At 42.9% G+C, this 12,474-nt stretch overlaps 1 protein-coding gene across 3 annotated transcripts in view; it reads left to right on the forward strand.

The window, feature by feature from the left end:
- SCN10A (sodium voltage-gated channel alpha subunit 10) overlaps positions 1 to 12,474 on the forward strand; it is a 98,552-nt gene that overhangs the window by 58,401 nt on the left and 27,677 nt on the right. For 2 of the 3 annotated variants that reach the window (XM_017849616.1, XM_017849618.1), the window contains 3 exons: positions 8,399 to 8,758; positions 10,246 to 10,692; positions 12,015 to 12,155. In XM_017849616.1, the coding sequence (XP_017705105.1) occupies positions 8,399 to 8,758; positions 10,246 to 10,692; positions 12,015 to 12,155 (948 nt within the window). The remainder of the gene's footprint in view (positions 1 to 8,398; positions 8,759 to 10,245; positions 10,693 to 12,014; positions 12,156 to 12,474) is intronic. The other variant, XM_017849617.1, reaches the window with a different exon arrangement.

The raw sequence follows: 12,474 nt of genomic DNA on the forward strand, positions 1-12,474 counted from the left end.
GAGAGAGAGAAATAAAGATAGAAAAAGAGAGAGAAAGACAGATGAAAGAGAGAGAGAGAAAAGAAAGAAAAGAGAGAAAAAAAGAAAGAAAAGAAAAGAAAGAGAAAGAAAGAAAGAAAAAGAATGAAAGAAAGAAAGAAAAGAAAGAAGAAAGTGAGAGAGGAAGGAAGGGAGGGAGGGAGGGACTATGGCCTGGAAGGAAAGAAGGAAGGAAGGAAGGAAGGGAGGGAGGGACTATGGCCTGTCCATTATTGTCAGAGTTACTCATTTTCCATAAATTAGTAAAAAAGTCAGAAATTCAGATTTTTGTGCAAATGTCTTTAATACTGCTACTAAACCAATTTTTAAAAACACTCTAAAGACCAAATAAAGCATGTCCTGAGACACAGCTGTGCCATGAAACGCTGGTTGATGGCATCTGCCTAAGCTGGTGGTGCTGTCACTATCCCAGGGAGGAGAAGGGTAGAGTAGGCCTGTAGGACTCTTTATCCATAACCTGGAAATCTTAGAAGGTCAGAATTAAATCACATTTGTAGAAGGACAGATTTCTCTAGGTATCTAGAAATTGATGACAAGAGGCAGGCCCCTAAGCTAATGGTCAATATAAGGCACCTATGCACAATTATTAAGAGAATAAGATATCATACCCCCATGCCCTGGCAGGCCCACAGTGAGTCTTCTAATAAAATGCGAACGTTTCTATACATTTGGGGAAGCAGAAGCTTAGTGTTTTAAGGTCTATATGCTACTTTTGTTGTGATCCCACAGTCTAAAGTCTCAAACAACCCAAAATAGGCAAGTTTACTTCACAATCTGCCCCTATAGGATTCTCCAGGGGAATGCCGCCCTGTCCCCACCTCGCTGATTTTAACATGCTGATCAAGGCACAATTCCCTAACCACACCCACCAACTACACACTTTCTTGGGGTCTATTCCACCTCCCTCACGACCTGCCTTAGGTTTCACGGCCCACCAATATTATTATGCCCTTGAAAATAAACTCAATCACCTTTCCCCTCTGCCTCTTTGCATTTTTGTGTTTGGCAAAACCTCACTGGAGAGTCTAAGTCAAATATTTCTCTCCACCTTGCCTGCACCTGAGCTGTGAGAAATGCTGGAGAAAAATCACCGCCAGCTGGTCAGCTTCATGGTTTTAATTAATAGACTTTATTTTCAGGACAGTTTTCAGTTTTCAGAAAACTGGAGCAGACTGAACAGAGAGCTTTCATATACCATCAATCCCACCACACACACGCGCGCGCGCATACACACACACAGAGTTTCCCTATTGCCAACATCTTATGTTGGTAATACACTTGTTACAAGTAACGTCGCTGGTTTCCCATTGCTCTGAGAATAAAATCCAGACTCCTCATAATGGTGTACAAAGTTCTACATAATCAGGACCTGCCAGTTCACCAGTCTCTCTCTTGCCCACTTTACTTCAGGCAGAAAGGCCTCCTCTCTCTTCTTCACACATAACAGAGATCTTCTTGGCTTTGGGCCTTCGAAGTTGTTTTCACTGTGCCTGGAATGCTTTCCTTTAGTCTTCACTTAGCTCACTTATTCTCAACCTCTGAGTTCCATGCACTTGTCACCACCTTAGAAGGGACCTCCCCAACCATACTATCTAAAATTGGATTCCCTCATCACATTAACCTGGCATTTACAATTGTCCTGCTATCCCATGAGGCAAAAACCAGAGTTTCTTGTCTACCATTTTACCCCAAAGGCCTAGCACAAGGCCCAGCACATACATAGGAACTCAATAAACATCTGTTGATTGATTGAAGGAAGGAAAGAAAAGAGAAGGGAGGAGGGGAAAAGGAAGAAATAAAAATTCTGTCTTCCATCTCTCCCAAAATAGCATTGCTTCTCCTCCCGTCATTTAAAGCCTTGCTCCATTTGCTCCATTAGTCCATTGGTCTATCCTGGTACCAATATCAGTCTTAATTATGGCAGCTTTAAATATATCTGTGTCTGTAAATCAAGTAATCCACCTAATTTACTACAAGAATATCTTGGCCTACACACTTTCATATTCATTTTAGAATTAGCTTGCCAAGTTGCACACCCCTCCATACACAAAGCTGTTACTGTTTTTCCCATTAGGGACTGCTATAATTGATAGGTCAATATGGGAAGACATATAATCTTTACAAAATGCAATCTTCTGATCTATGAAGATAGTACACTCTCTATACCCGTCTTTCAATATAGTTTAAAGATGTTTCCATGATGTTTATGCAATTTTCTCCATAGGATCTTGCATATCTTTTTAAATGTTCTTTTCTAGCATTTTTGGCTAGCATTTTGACATTTAACATTTTTGTATCCAGAAACGTCTCTTATTAATTCTAATGATTTATCTATACAATGTTTTAAATTTTCTAACACAATCACATCATGTGAAAATAATGAGTTTAATTTCTTCTTTTCTAATCCTTATGCCGTTAGGTTCTTTTTACTAGATCACTGTGCTAGTTAGGACATCCAGTACGCTGTTGAAAACAAGTGTTAATAACAGGCATCTTTGTCAACTTCCTGATCCCAAAGAGAATCCTGTCAATATTTCACTACCCGTAACAGTTGTGGCAGGCTTTTTTAAAGATAAGAAACCTTTATTGGTTTAGGAAATTCTCTTTTATCAAGAATATTTATCATGAATGCATGTTTAACTTCATCGGACAATTATTCTACATGTATTGAGATAATCATGTATTTTCTCCTTTAATCTGTTAAAGTGGTGAATTATATTAATTGATTTTCTAATGTTAAATCAACTTTACATTCCCAGCTTAAACCTAGCTTGATCATGATGCATTTTTTAATACATTGGAAGATTTAGTTTGCTAAAAATTTGCTTAAGATTTTTTTATCCATATCAGTGAGTAATATTTGATCTATAATTTTTCTGACTTTCATTGTCCTTGCCAGGTTTTGGTATCAAGGTTCCAAGGTTATGCCAATTTTTTTTTTTTTAAAGCCAAGGGGGTCAGTGGGGTGGCTCACACCTGTAATCCCAGAATTTTGGGAGGCCAAGGTGGGAGGATTGCTTGAGGACAGGAGTTGGAGACCAGCCTGGCCAATAGAAGGAAACCCCATCTCTACTAAAAATACAAAAATTAGCTGGGTGTGGTGGCACATGCCTGCAATCCCAGTTATTCAGGAGGGTGAGGCATGAGAATTACTTGAATCCCAGAGGCAGAGGTTGCAGTTAGCCAAGATCATGCCACTGCACTCCAGCTTGGGCAACAGAGTAAGACTCCATCTCATTAAAAAAATAAAAAGAAGGCCAGGTACAGTGGCTAATGCCTGTAATCCCAGCATTTTGGGAGGCGCAGACAGGCGGATCACCTGAGGTCGGGAGTTCTAGACCAGCCTGACCAACATGGAGAAGTCCCATCTCTAGCAAAAATACAAAATTAGCCAGGTGTGGTGGCGCATGCCTGTGATCCCAGCTACTTGGGAGGCTGAGGGATGAGAATTGCTTGAACCTGGGAGGCGGAGGTTGCAGTGAGCCAAGATCGCACCATTGCACTCCAGCCTGGGCAACAAGAGCAAAACTGTCTCAAAAGTAAATTAATTAGTTAGTTAAATTAAAATTTAAATAAAAAGAAAAGTAAAAAATTAGCTGGGCATGATAGCACACGTCTGTAGTCTCAGCTATTTGGTAGGATGAGGTGGGAGGATGACTTGAGCCCAGGAGGTTGAGGCTGCAGACATTACAGCATAAATTAACTCTCCATTAGTTCATTTAATCAAAGCCAAAAGTTAGCTAAAATCTGTAACCTTCCTCCCAATTTTTCATTCCAGATACCCTTCCCCAATTTATTATAATGATAAGTATTTTAATTTTATCTTGTTTATAAAAAGTTTTATTAATCAGTGAAAAAATAAAGCTATTATACAGACATTCCCTAAAACTGAGTACCTTACCCCAATAAAGGTTTATTTCTCACTCATATCATAGCCTAATGCAAGCCAGACAGCTCTAGATGGGACTCCAAGAAGTGACTTTGCCATGCCTGAAGGAGGCCAGTATAACCTTCAGAGTTTGCCTCCTGCTTGTGGAAAAATGGAACACCAAGGTTTGTTTTAAGGTTTAAATAGTGAAAGGCTTTTTCAGTCAGGGATTATGGTTTATTTCACAATACCATTACTTCAAAAACTTAGATGGCTTCAGACCTCTCATTTGCCACACAAAATGCTTTCTTTGACCAAGTTCTCAATTGTTCTTTATTTCTTTGCTCTCCTTTCCACATGCCTTTCTCTTGCATGAGAAATGGTGGCTACACCATTACTACACGTTTTGTTAAGACTTGTTTCATTTAATTGGAAAATTTAACTAGTCTTCAACATTGGAAGACTTAATCCCATTGCTCACTGCCTGGAATCTAGAAGCAGTATAGTTCCCTAAATTGTCAAGGCTCTAAATTTCTGGATTATATTTCCTTTTATTTCTTATAAACCAGCTAAATCTTTCCTGAGCTAATCTCTTTCTTGTACTGTCTTGACCAACATAGCCAGTTACAACTGACCCACAATACTAAGCTTTAATAAACCCTTCCCCTAGGGTTGCCGGTTCATGAGGCTCATGATCTGCCTCAAAATTTGCAGGCAATATTTTGTCACTGAATAGCATAGATTGACTTTCCAAGCCTTCTCCCATCAGCTTCCTTGTTGTCCACCACATGATCATTAAGCCAGTGCCACAGATTGATGCTTTTGAAAAGGCAATACCTTTTTTCAATGAACCAATTTCTCCATTACTCAAGATAAGTACAGCTAATTGCAGTGATACCCTCTAAATCTGTGAGTTAACATAATAGAGATATATGTCTTACAGCACATTCAGTGCTTGTTGGGAAGCTCTCCTGGGAGTGTCTACTTCAAGTAGCGACTCGAGGATCTAGGATTATCCCATATTATGATGTCACCATCTTCAATTAGTGACCTTTATGGTGAACATGAAAGGGAAAGAAAAGTGCAGGGGTTTAAGGCTATGCCTAAAAGCCATGTATATTACTTCTGTCTCCATCTCCATTCCACCAGACAGAGCCCACTAATGTGACCCCAACTATTTGCAAGCAAAACTGGAAAACAGTTTTCTGTTGTGTCTGGGAGCACAAAAGTGAATGGAGACCATATGACCAGTCTCTTCCACATCTCACAAGACATTGCTGTTGTGTCTACTCAATGTTTATTTAGATTCACTTTCATACTTAGCACTTTCTTGCTCTTTATACCTTTGTTATAGAGCCAGTGGGGGCTCGCTGCCCAGTGCACTAGAAACCAATACTATTACGTTGGAAGCCAAGACTATGACACCAGGTTTTTGAGAAAAGAAAAGCTTAATATTGCAAGCTGGCTGGCAAGAAGACAGGAGGTCAAGCCTCAGATCTGTCTCCCCCCTGCGCTGTCTTCAAGGCAGTGTTTTTATTAGAAAATGTTTAGTGAGTGGATACCGAGATTTGCAGGTGATTGGTGGAAGGAAAGGGGAGGTTTGGAGAGTCCCTGGGCCTGCACAGTTATCTCTTCATGCTAACTCGTGGGTTGCATATGCAAATCTTGGGGGAGTTAGTATCCAATATGAAGTGGAAATTCAGTCCATGACATCAGTAAGCTCATTCTGTCAGCCATGGTTCCAACTGATTTCAGCCACGTTTTTCTTCATCTGACAAGAGGAGGGGGTTTCAGTGTCACAGCAAGTTGTTTCTTTACCTATCTGCTGTCCTAAAAACGCAAGAATTTTTGTAAGTTACTGATTTCTTACTCTTTGGAACACAGTTTGAGTTTCAGATTTTCAGTGAGTAGTTTCTTATTTGGTATCCTGTAAGCCTAAAAATTTAGTTATTGATTTATTTAACCCTTTGGGGTACAGTTTCGCATTCTTGTATATTACACATTACATGTTACTTCTGGGATCAGTTTCTATCTACCTGAAGTACCTCCTTTAGAATTTCTTTTAGTAAGTGCCTTCTGGCAATAACCTCTCTGTTTATCTGAAATTTGCTCTTCAGTTTGTCCCTGTCTTTGAGAGACATTTCTTATGAATGTAAAATTCTAGTTGATACTTATTTTATCTTCCTTCAGTGAAGATACTATTTCAACAGTTAGCCTCCATTGTTGCTAATGAGCAGTCACCTTTCAATTTAACTGTTATTCCTTTCTTTCTGGATGCTTTTTAAATCTTCTCTCCGTCTTTGGTGTTCTGCAGTTTCACTGCAAGATGTCTAGGTGTGGATTTCTTTTCATTTATAATGCTTAAGATTCATTGACTTCTTGAATCTTTAGATTTGTAATTTTCTTCAATTCTGGAAAGTTCCCAGACATTATGTGGACAATTATAGCCTCCACTCCATTCTATTTTTTCTCCTTCTGGACTTTGGTTAGCTAGATATTAAACTATCTCATTCTATCCTCTGTGTCTCTTACACTATTTTGATATTTTTCATCTTACATCTCTCTGGGTTACATTCTGAATAATTTATTCTGACATATCCTCAGTTCGCTAATTCTCTCCCAAACTGTGTCAAATCTGATGCAAACTTTCTTCATAGTATTTTTAATTTTAAGTATTATACTTTTCATTGCTAAGAGTGTATTTGTTTTTCACAACTTGTCATCTATAGTTTTTTTATTCTCTACACATTGTTTCAAATTATTATTTTATTTCTTTAACATATTATTCCTAATTATACTATTATCTCTGACTAATAATTATATCATCTGAAGAAATGGAATGACTGTTTCCACATCTGTGGTTTCTCCTGGATCTCATTCACTCCTGGTGACTCATTCCTTCTGTTTTTGTTTGTTTTTTTTACTGCAACTCTTAAACAATTTTTGAGGGAATACTATGAAACCTGGGATGAAGGCAGGTTCTTCCAGAGAGTACTTGCATTTAATCCTGCAGAACACTTTGTAGAATTGCTCTAAATTAAATTCTCAACTTAAAATACCTAGGTAGTGTGAATTCTAGCTAAAATCCTATATGAGCACCACTTTGTTGTTCCAAATCCTCAGAGTCAATTTTCCTCCTGTAGCTGGTACCTAGCACCAGCCATTCCATTTTCCTTGCATTCTCCTGGGCTTGTTTATGGTTCATCCTTACATGAAGGGTAAAGCTCTTTGGGATCTTGTCTTAAAACGGGGAGAAATTCCTGCTAGGCTCACAACTTTTGGCAGGCCATGGACTACGTTTCCTGCTGCCCATACTAGTTACTAATGCTCAATTTTTATTTGTGTTTATCAGCTTCCTCTGTGACCAGTCCACAGAGTTGTTGTTTTAAGCTCCGCTTCCCACATGAGGAGAGTAATTTCCAGATTAGGTCTAAGGTGAATGTGGACCCCCTCTCCCCTATCACATAAAGAGGTGTATACAGTACTTACTGTGTAAGAGGATTAAACCTCCTCCCATGAGATTTACTCACTGATATGAGTGATAAAATTGTTGCTCCACTGTTCTGTTCAGCATTGCATCCTAGCACCTAAGCCACAGCCTGGCTCCTAGTAGGTGCTCCATAAACACACCTTGACTGACAGACTGACTGTTGATCGCAGATGTTTTTTTCTGAACAAATTAGAGAATCATACAAATATATTTTAAAACATTTATACATTTTTATGCTTGATGCTTTTGCTGTCTGTGGGACTTAGCATATTTGAGTTTACAATGAAGACTTTTTGAGACTTCATCTTTTCTCAGTAACTAAACAATTAGTTCCATGAGAGCAAGAGCCCACACACCTCTCTTCATATACCTCACAGGCTAGCACAGTGCCATGCACCTGCATGACTGGTGCTCTGGGGGGCGGGTTCGTTGGTCAATTAAATGAACATATGAATGCTGAGTCCGTGAAATCATAAACATTTGCAGTTTCAAAGCTGGTGGGAGCAACAGATGTTGTCCACTTCCCCAAGATGAGAAATGCCCTAAGAGATGTTTTGCCAATACCTATTGAATGCAGTGGGTCATCCCCTACCCGAAGGAGGCTGGTCTCTCTTCAGGTCAAAATAAGCTTGTTCTCATTTATTTGTGAGCCCCATCACACCCACCCCACCTCCACAGAAGAGGCCCATATTCAGGAGGGATCAGGCCTGTGGCTATAGAACAGAGTACAGATCACAAGGCCACCACCCCAGTACAAGACCCTGACTCAGCCACAGTCAATGAAACACATTGATAGTTAGGAACCATAGAAGGCTGGTCATATTTTTGAGTAATTTATAGCATAGGAAGAAAGGTCTCTGAAAGCAGCTTCCAGAAAATGCCCTGGTTTAATGGAATGAGAGGCCTTGTGTTTTTCCCAGATCTTTAATTTCCAGCCAAAACTTTAGATGAAAGGTAATGAGCACAGCTACCAAAACCTGACAGTCTCTGTTTCTCTGCAGCTGCGCGTCTTCAAGCTGGCCAAGTCCTGGCCCACCTTAAACACACTCATCAAGATCATTGGAAACTCGGTGGGGGCACTGGGGAACCTCACCATCATCCTGGCCATCATTGTCTTTGTCTTTGCTCTGGTTGGCAAGCAGCTCCTAGGGGAAAACTACCGTAATAACCGAAAAAATATCTCTGCGCCCCATGAAGACTGGCCCCGCTGGCACATGCACGACTTCTTCCACTCTTTCCTCATTGTCTTCCGTATCCTCTGTGGAGAGTGGATTGAGAACATGTGGGCCTGCATGGAAGTCGGCCAGAAATCCATATGCCTCATCCTTTTCTTGACGGTGATGGTGCTGGGGAACCTGGTGGTGAGTGGTGAGCCCTGCTGAGGGCACTGTCTCCTGGGGAAAAGAGGAGGCTTCTGGATTATCTGAAAAAGCTTTGATCTGCATTTTTATGCCCAGATTGTACTTCTCTGGTTGAAAAGTCTTCAAACTTTTCAAATTCATCTGGGATTCATTACAAAAAGTGTGCCTTGGGAGGCAGCCTGACTTGCAGGAATGATAACATATGATTAAAAAAGAGAGACCTGGTGTAGAATCCCAGCTCCACCATTTACTAGGTGGGTGACCCCAGGCAAGAGACTTAATCTTCTCAAGCTCTAATTTCCTTAAAATCAAGAAAATAGTGCTTACTCCTGGGTTTACTGGGAGAATTAAATGACAAGAGATGACATATGCAAATTGCCTAATGCAATGTCTGGGCTGAGGCAGGAACTCAATAAATGGTGGCTATTAGCTGTTAAAGGAAAAATGTGCTTCCCCACTCTAAGGGGCTCAGAAACCATTTTATTCAGGGAAGTAAGAGCTGACTGATTTCTCCAAGCTGCACAGGTCCTAGCTAGGAGCAGAGGGAGAGGCTGCAGGGAGGGGGCACAATGGGTCACAGACAACATCCAAGGCCATGGAGATAATAACAAAATCTACTCCATGTTTGGAGGAAGCCCCTCTGGAGACTTACTTGCCAATGAGCCCCAGTACCCCTTCTCTGCCCCAGCCTGGCCCCCCTGCCCTCAGCTTGTCTCCACTCACTCTGGTCATGGGGGGTCCTTGCCCTCCTGGGACTGGCTGGTTGTGTGGGATGATGCAGTCTTCCAGAAGCCCCTTTCTTATCGCCCTGGACATCAACCAACTTGGGTTCTTTCCTCATGAGAGTTTTATAGGCAGAAGAAAGCTAAACCAAGAGAAGGGAAGCAACAACAAATCCAGACTCTTTAGTCTTTTCCACCCTGGCTTCTGAGCCAGAGATGCCTCTGCCTGCATCCCAGAAGCTCTGTTCTTCCGGGCTGAGCCCACCATCTCTGCAGAGCCACAGATGCCCCTCACCCTCAGACAGGAAGTTTACCCCTCTGAGCACTTTTACATTTCTCGTATCATTTTGTCTTCACAACCACTCTTCACCTGCTCTCAAGTGAAGAACAGGAAGCAGCAAGATGTGCCCAGGATTCCAGAGTTGGGAAGAGAACCCAGGGCTTTGGCACATGAGGGTGGTCGCAGGAAGGGCCAGTGCCTTCTCTCTATTGTCCCTAAATGTCCCTTTGCTCAGCAGGAGGCTCCTCCTTTATGGCAAAAAATATGCTTCCACGCCTCGTCCACGGAGGCAGGTCACTCCGGGACATCCCCAAACCTTCCCTCAACTGCTCTCAGAATGTCCATTCCCCTAAAAGAGAAAGATCCCAGGTGGGCAGGAAGAGGCCCAGGCCATGGCTTCCTGCCAGCCAGCTGCTAACCCAGTAGGCCAATGTGGGGCTCAGCTTAGAGATTGATCAATCTTCCCTTCCATTCCCTCTCTTCAGGTGCTTAACCTGTTCATCGCCCTGCTATTAAACTCTTTCAGTGCTGACAACCTCACAGCCCCGGAGGACGACGGGGAGGTGAACAACCTGCAGGTGGCCCTGGCACGGATCCAGGTCTTTGGCCATCGTACCAAGCAGGCTCTTTGCAGCTTCTTCAGCAGGCCCTGCCCATTCCCCCGGCCCAAGGCAGAGCCCGAGCTGGTTGTGAAACTCCCACTCTCCAGCTCCAAAGCTGAGAACCACATTGCTGCCAACACTGCCAGGGGGAGCTCTGGAGGGCTCCAAGCTCCCAGAGGCCCCAGGGATGAGCACAGTGACTTCATCGCTAATCCTACTGTGTGGGTCTCTGTACCCATTGCTGAGGGCGAATCTGATCTTGATGACTTGGAGGATGATGGTGAGGAAGATGCTCAGAGCGCCCAACAAGAAGTGATCCCCAAAGGACAGGTAAGAGTTATCCCCATGGGACAGCCACAGGCAGTAGGGAGGGGCCTCAGGGCTTGAGTGACAAAGGGCAAAAGGGAAATGTAGAGGAGACCTTGACATAAAGAAATTTAATCCATGCCAAGCTTTCCAGAGGAAGTGGCATTTGAGCAGGGCCTGAAAGAAAAAGTCAGAATTCCCCAGGCAGGCAAACAGGGAGTGGGGGGCAGCAGGTGAGCAACAGGCCACCTTGAGGTGCTTGGGGATTGTCTTTCACACAGCTGTCCCATGCACTCTGCCCAACCCAGGCTCTGTGCATGAGACGCTAATGAGATTTCTCTAAGAACAGGATGTTGTCCAAGAGCAAGGCTCATCTAATCTTCACCAGCATCCTCAGAAGTCCTGATTCTTATGTGACTCATTTAGCCAGCTTTTCCCCACAAGTGATATAATAGGGAAATGACACACTCCTTTTGGCACCAACAAATTTAAAGCACATTTAAGCCATTTGATAATATGTATTTTTAAATACTTGGCACTATTCCTTACTACCTTATGCTGGTGTATCAACCCTCGCTAACCTCTTCTCAGCAACTCAGGACATTCACCTCTGCCCAACGTGGGAAGGCAGGGATCCCTGTGGGGCCTCAGGAACATGCAGGGCTGCTGGTCAGGTCACTAAGTGGTCCAGAAAAGTTGTGCTTTGAGTCTGTAGCTTTCCCATAGCCTTCTTCCCTGCAGTCGTCACTTGTGTTCCAGCAGCTGCTGTTATCAGCTGCCATATTTTACATGCCTTTGTCTGGGTGACAGCAGAGGGCAGGGCATCACCATCCCCAGAGTAAAGGACATGAACTCTGTAACAGCTGTCTGCCACTCAGAAGCATTTTCAGTTACTTTGGGGGCTCTTAGGGAGCTCCAGATGGCCAAGTTCCCTATAATTTTGACCTCTGGACAAATAACAATTGTCATGGCTAACATCTACTGAGCCAAGCACTTCGTGCAAAGTGTTCTACAAGCACTAACATATTTAGTCATCAAAACAGCTGAATGATGCAGATCTAGCCTTTTGAATTTTGAAGATGGGAAAAACAAAGATTAGAGAGGTTAAACAATTTGCCTAAGGTCACACATCTTATAATTAATGGAGCCCAAGGATAAAACACAGGCCTATCTAGCTATAGTCTTCATGCTCACTTCACACCGTGTATGTATGTATATGTATGTACGTGAGTTGCATATATGAAACCCTTGGCTCTGGCAGCCTGCGATGTGCAAGATCCCTTCAGATTTAGAACTGGTCATCTAAAGGTGGGGCCAGGCACGCAGCTGGGACCCTTTCTCACTAGCAGGAGCAGCTGCAGCAAGTTGAGAGGTGTGAGGACCACCTGACACCCAGGAGCCCAGGCACTGGAACATCTTCTGAGGACCTGGCTCCATACCTGGGTGAGACATGGAAAGATGAGTCTGTTCCTCAGGCCCCTGCAGAGGTAGGTATGTGAGCTTCCTGGAGAGATTGGACAGCCAGCCAGACACTGACCAGTGGGCTGGTAGAGGCTGGAGGGTGGGGGTGAGGGCGAGGTATTCCAGACTGCGTTCAACCACATAACCTCATTTCTCATCCTGGGAATTTTTGAAGTCCCTCCCAACCTCCGGCTAATCCGCACAATTTCAACTTTCATCATATACCATTGCCGCAATGGTATCTCACTCTAGGGTGGCTGTAGGGAAACAAAGAAAGAGTGAGACTCTGCAAGCTGTGGGACCTAAGATCGGTTCCTAAACCTCTCTGAGCCTCCGTTTCTTCAT

Source organism: Rhinopithecus bieti, unplaced genomic scaffold (assembly GCF_001698545.2).
Source record: "Rhinopithecus bieti isolate Rb0 unplaced genomic scaffold, ASM169854v2 scaffold_33121, whole genome shotgun sequence".
NCBI lineage: Eukaryota > Metazoa > Chordata > Mammalia > Primates > Cercopithecidae > Rhinopithecus > Rhinopithecus bieti.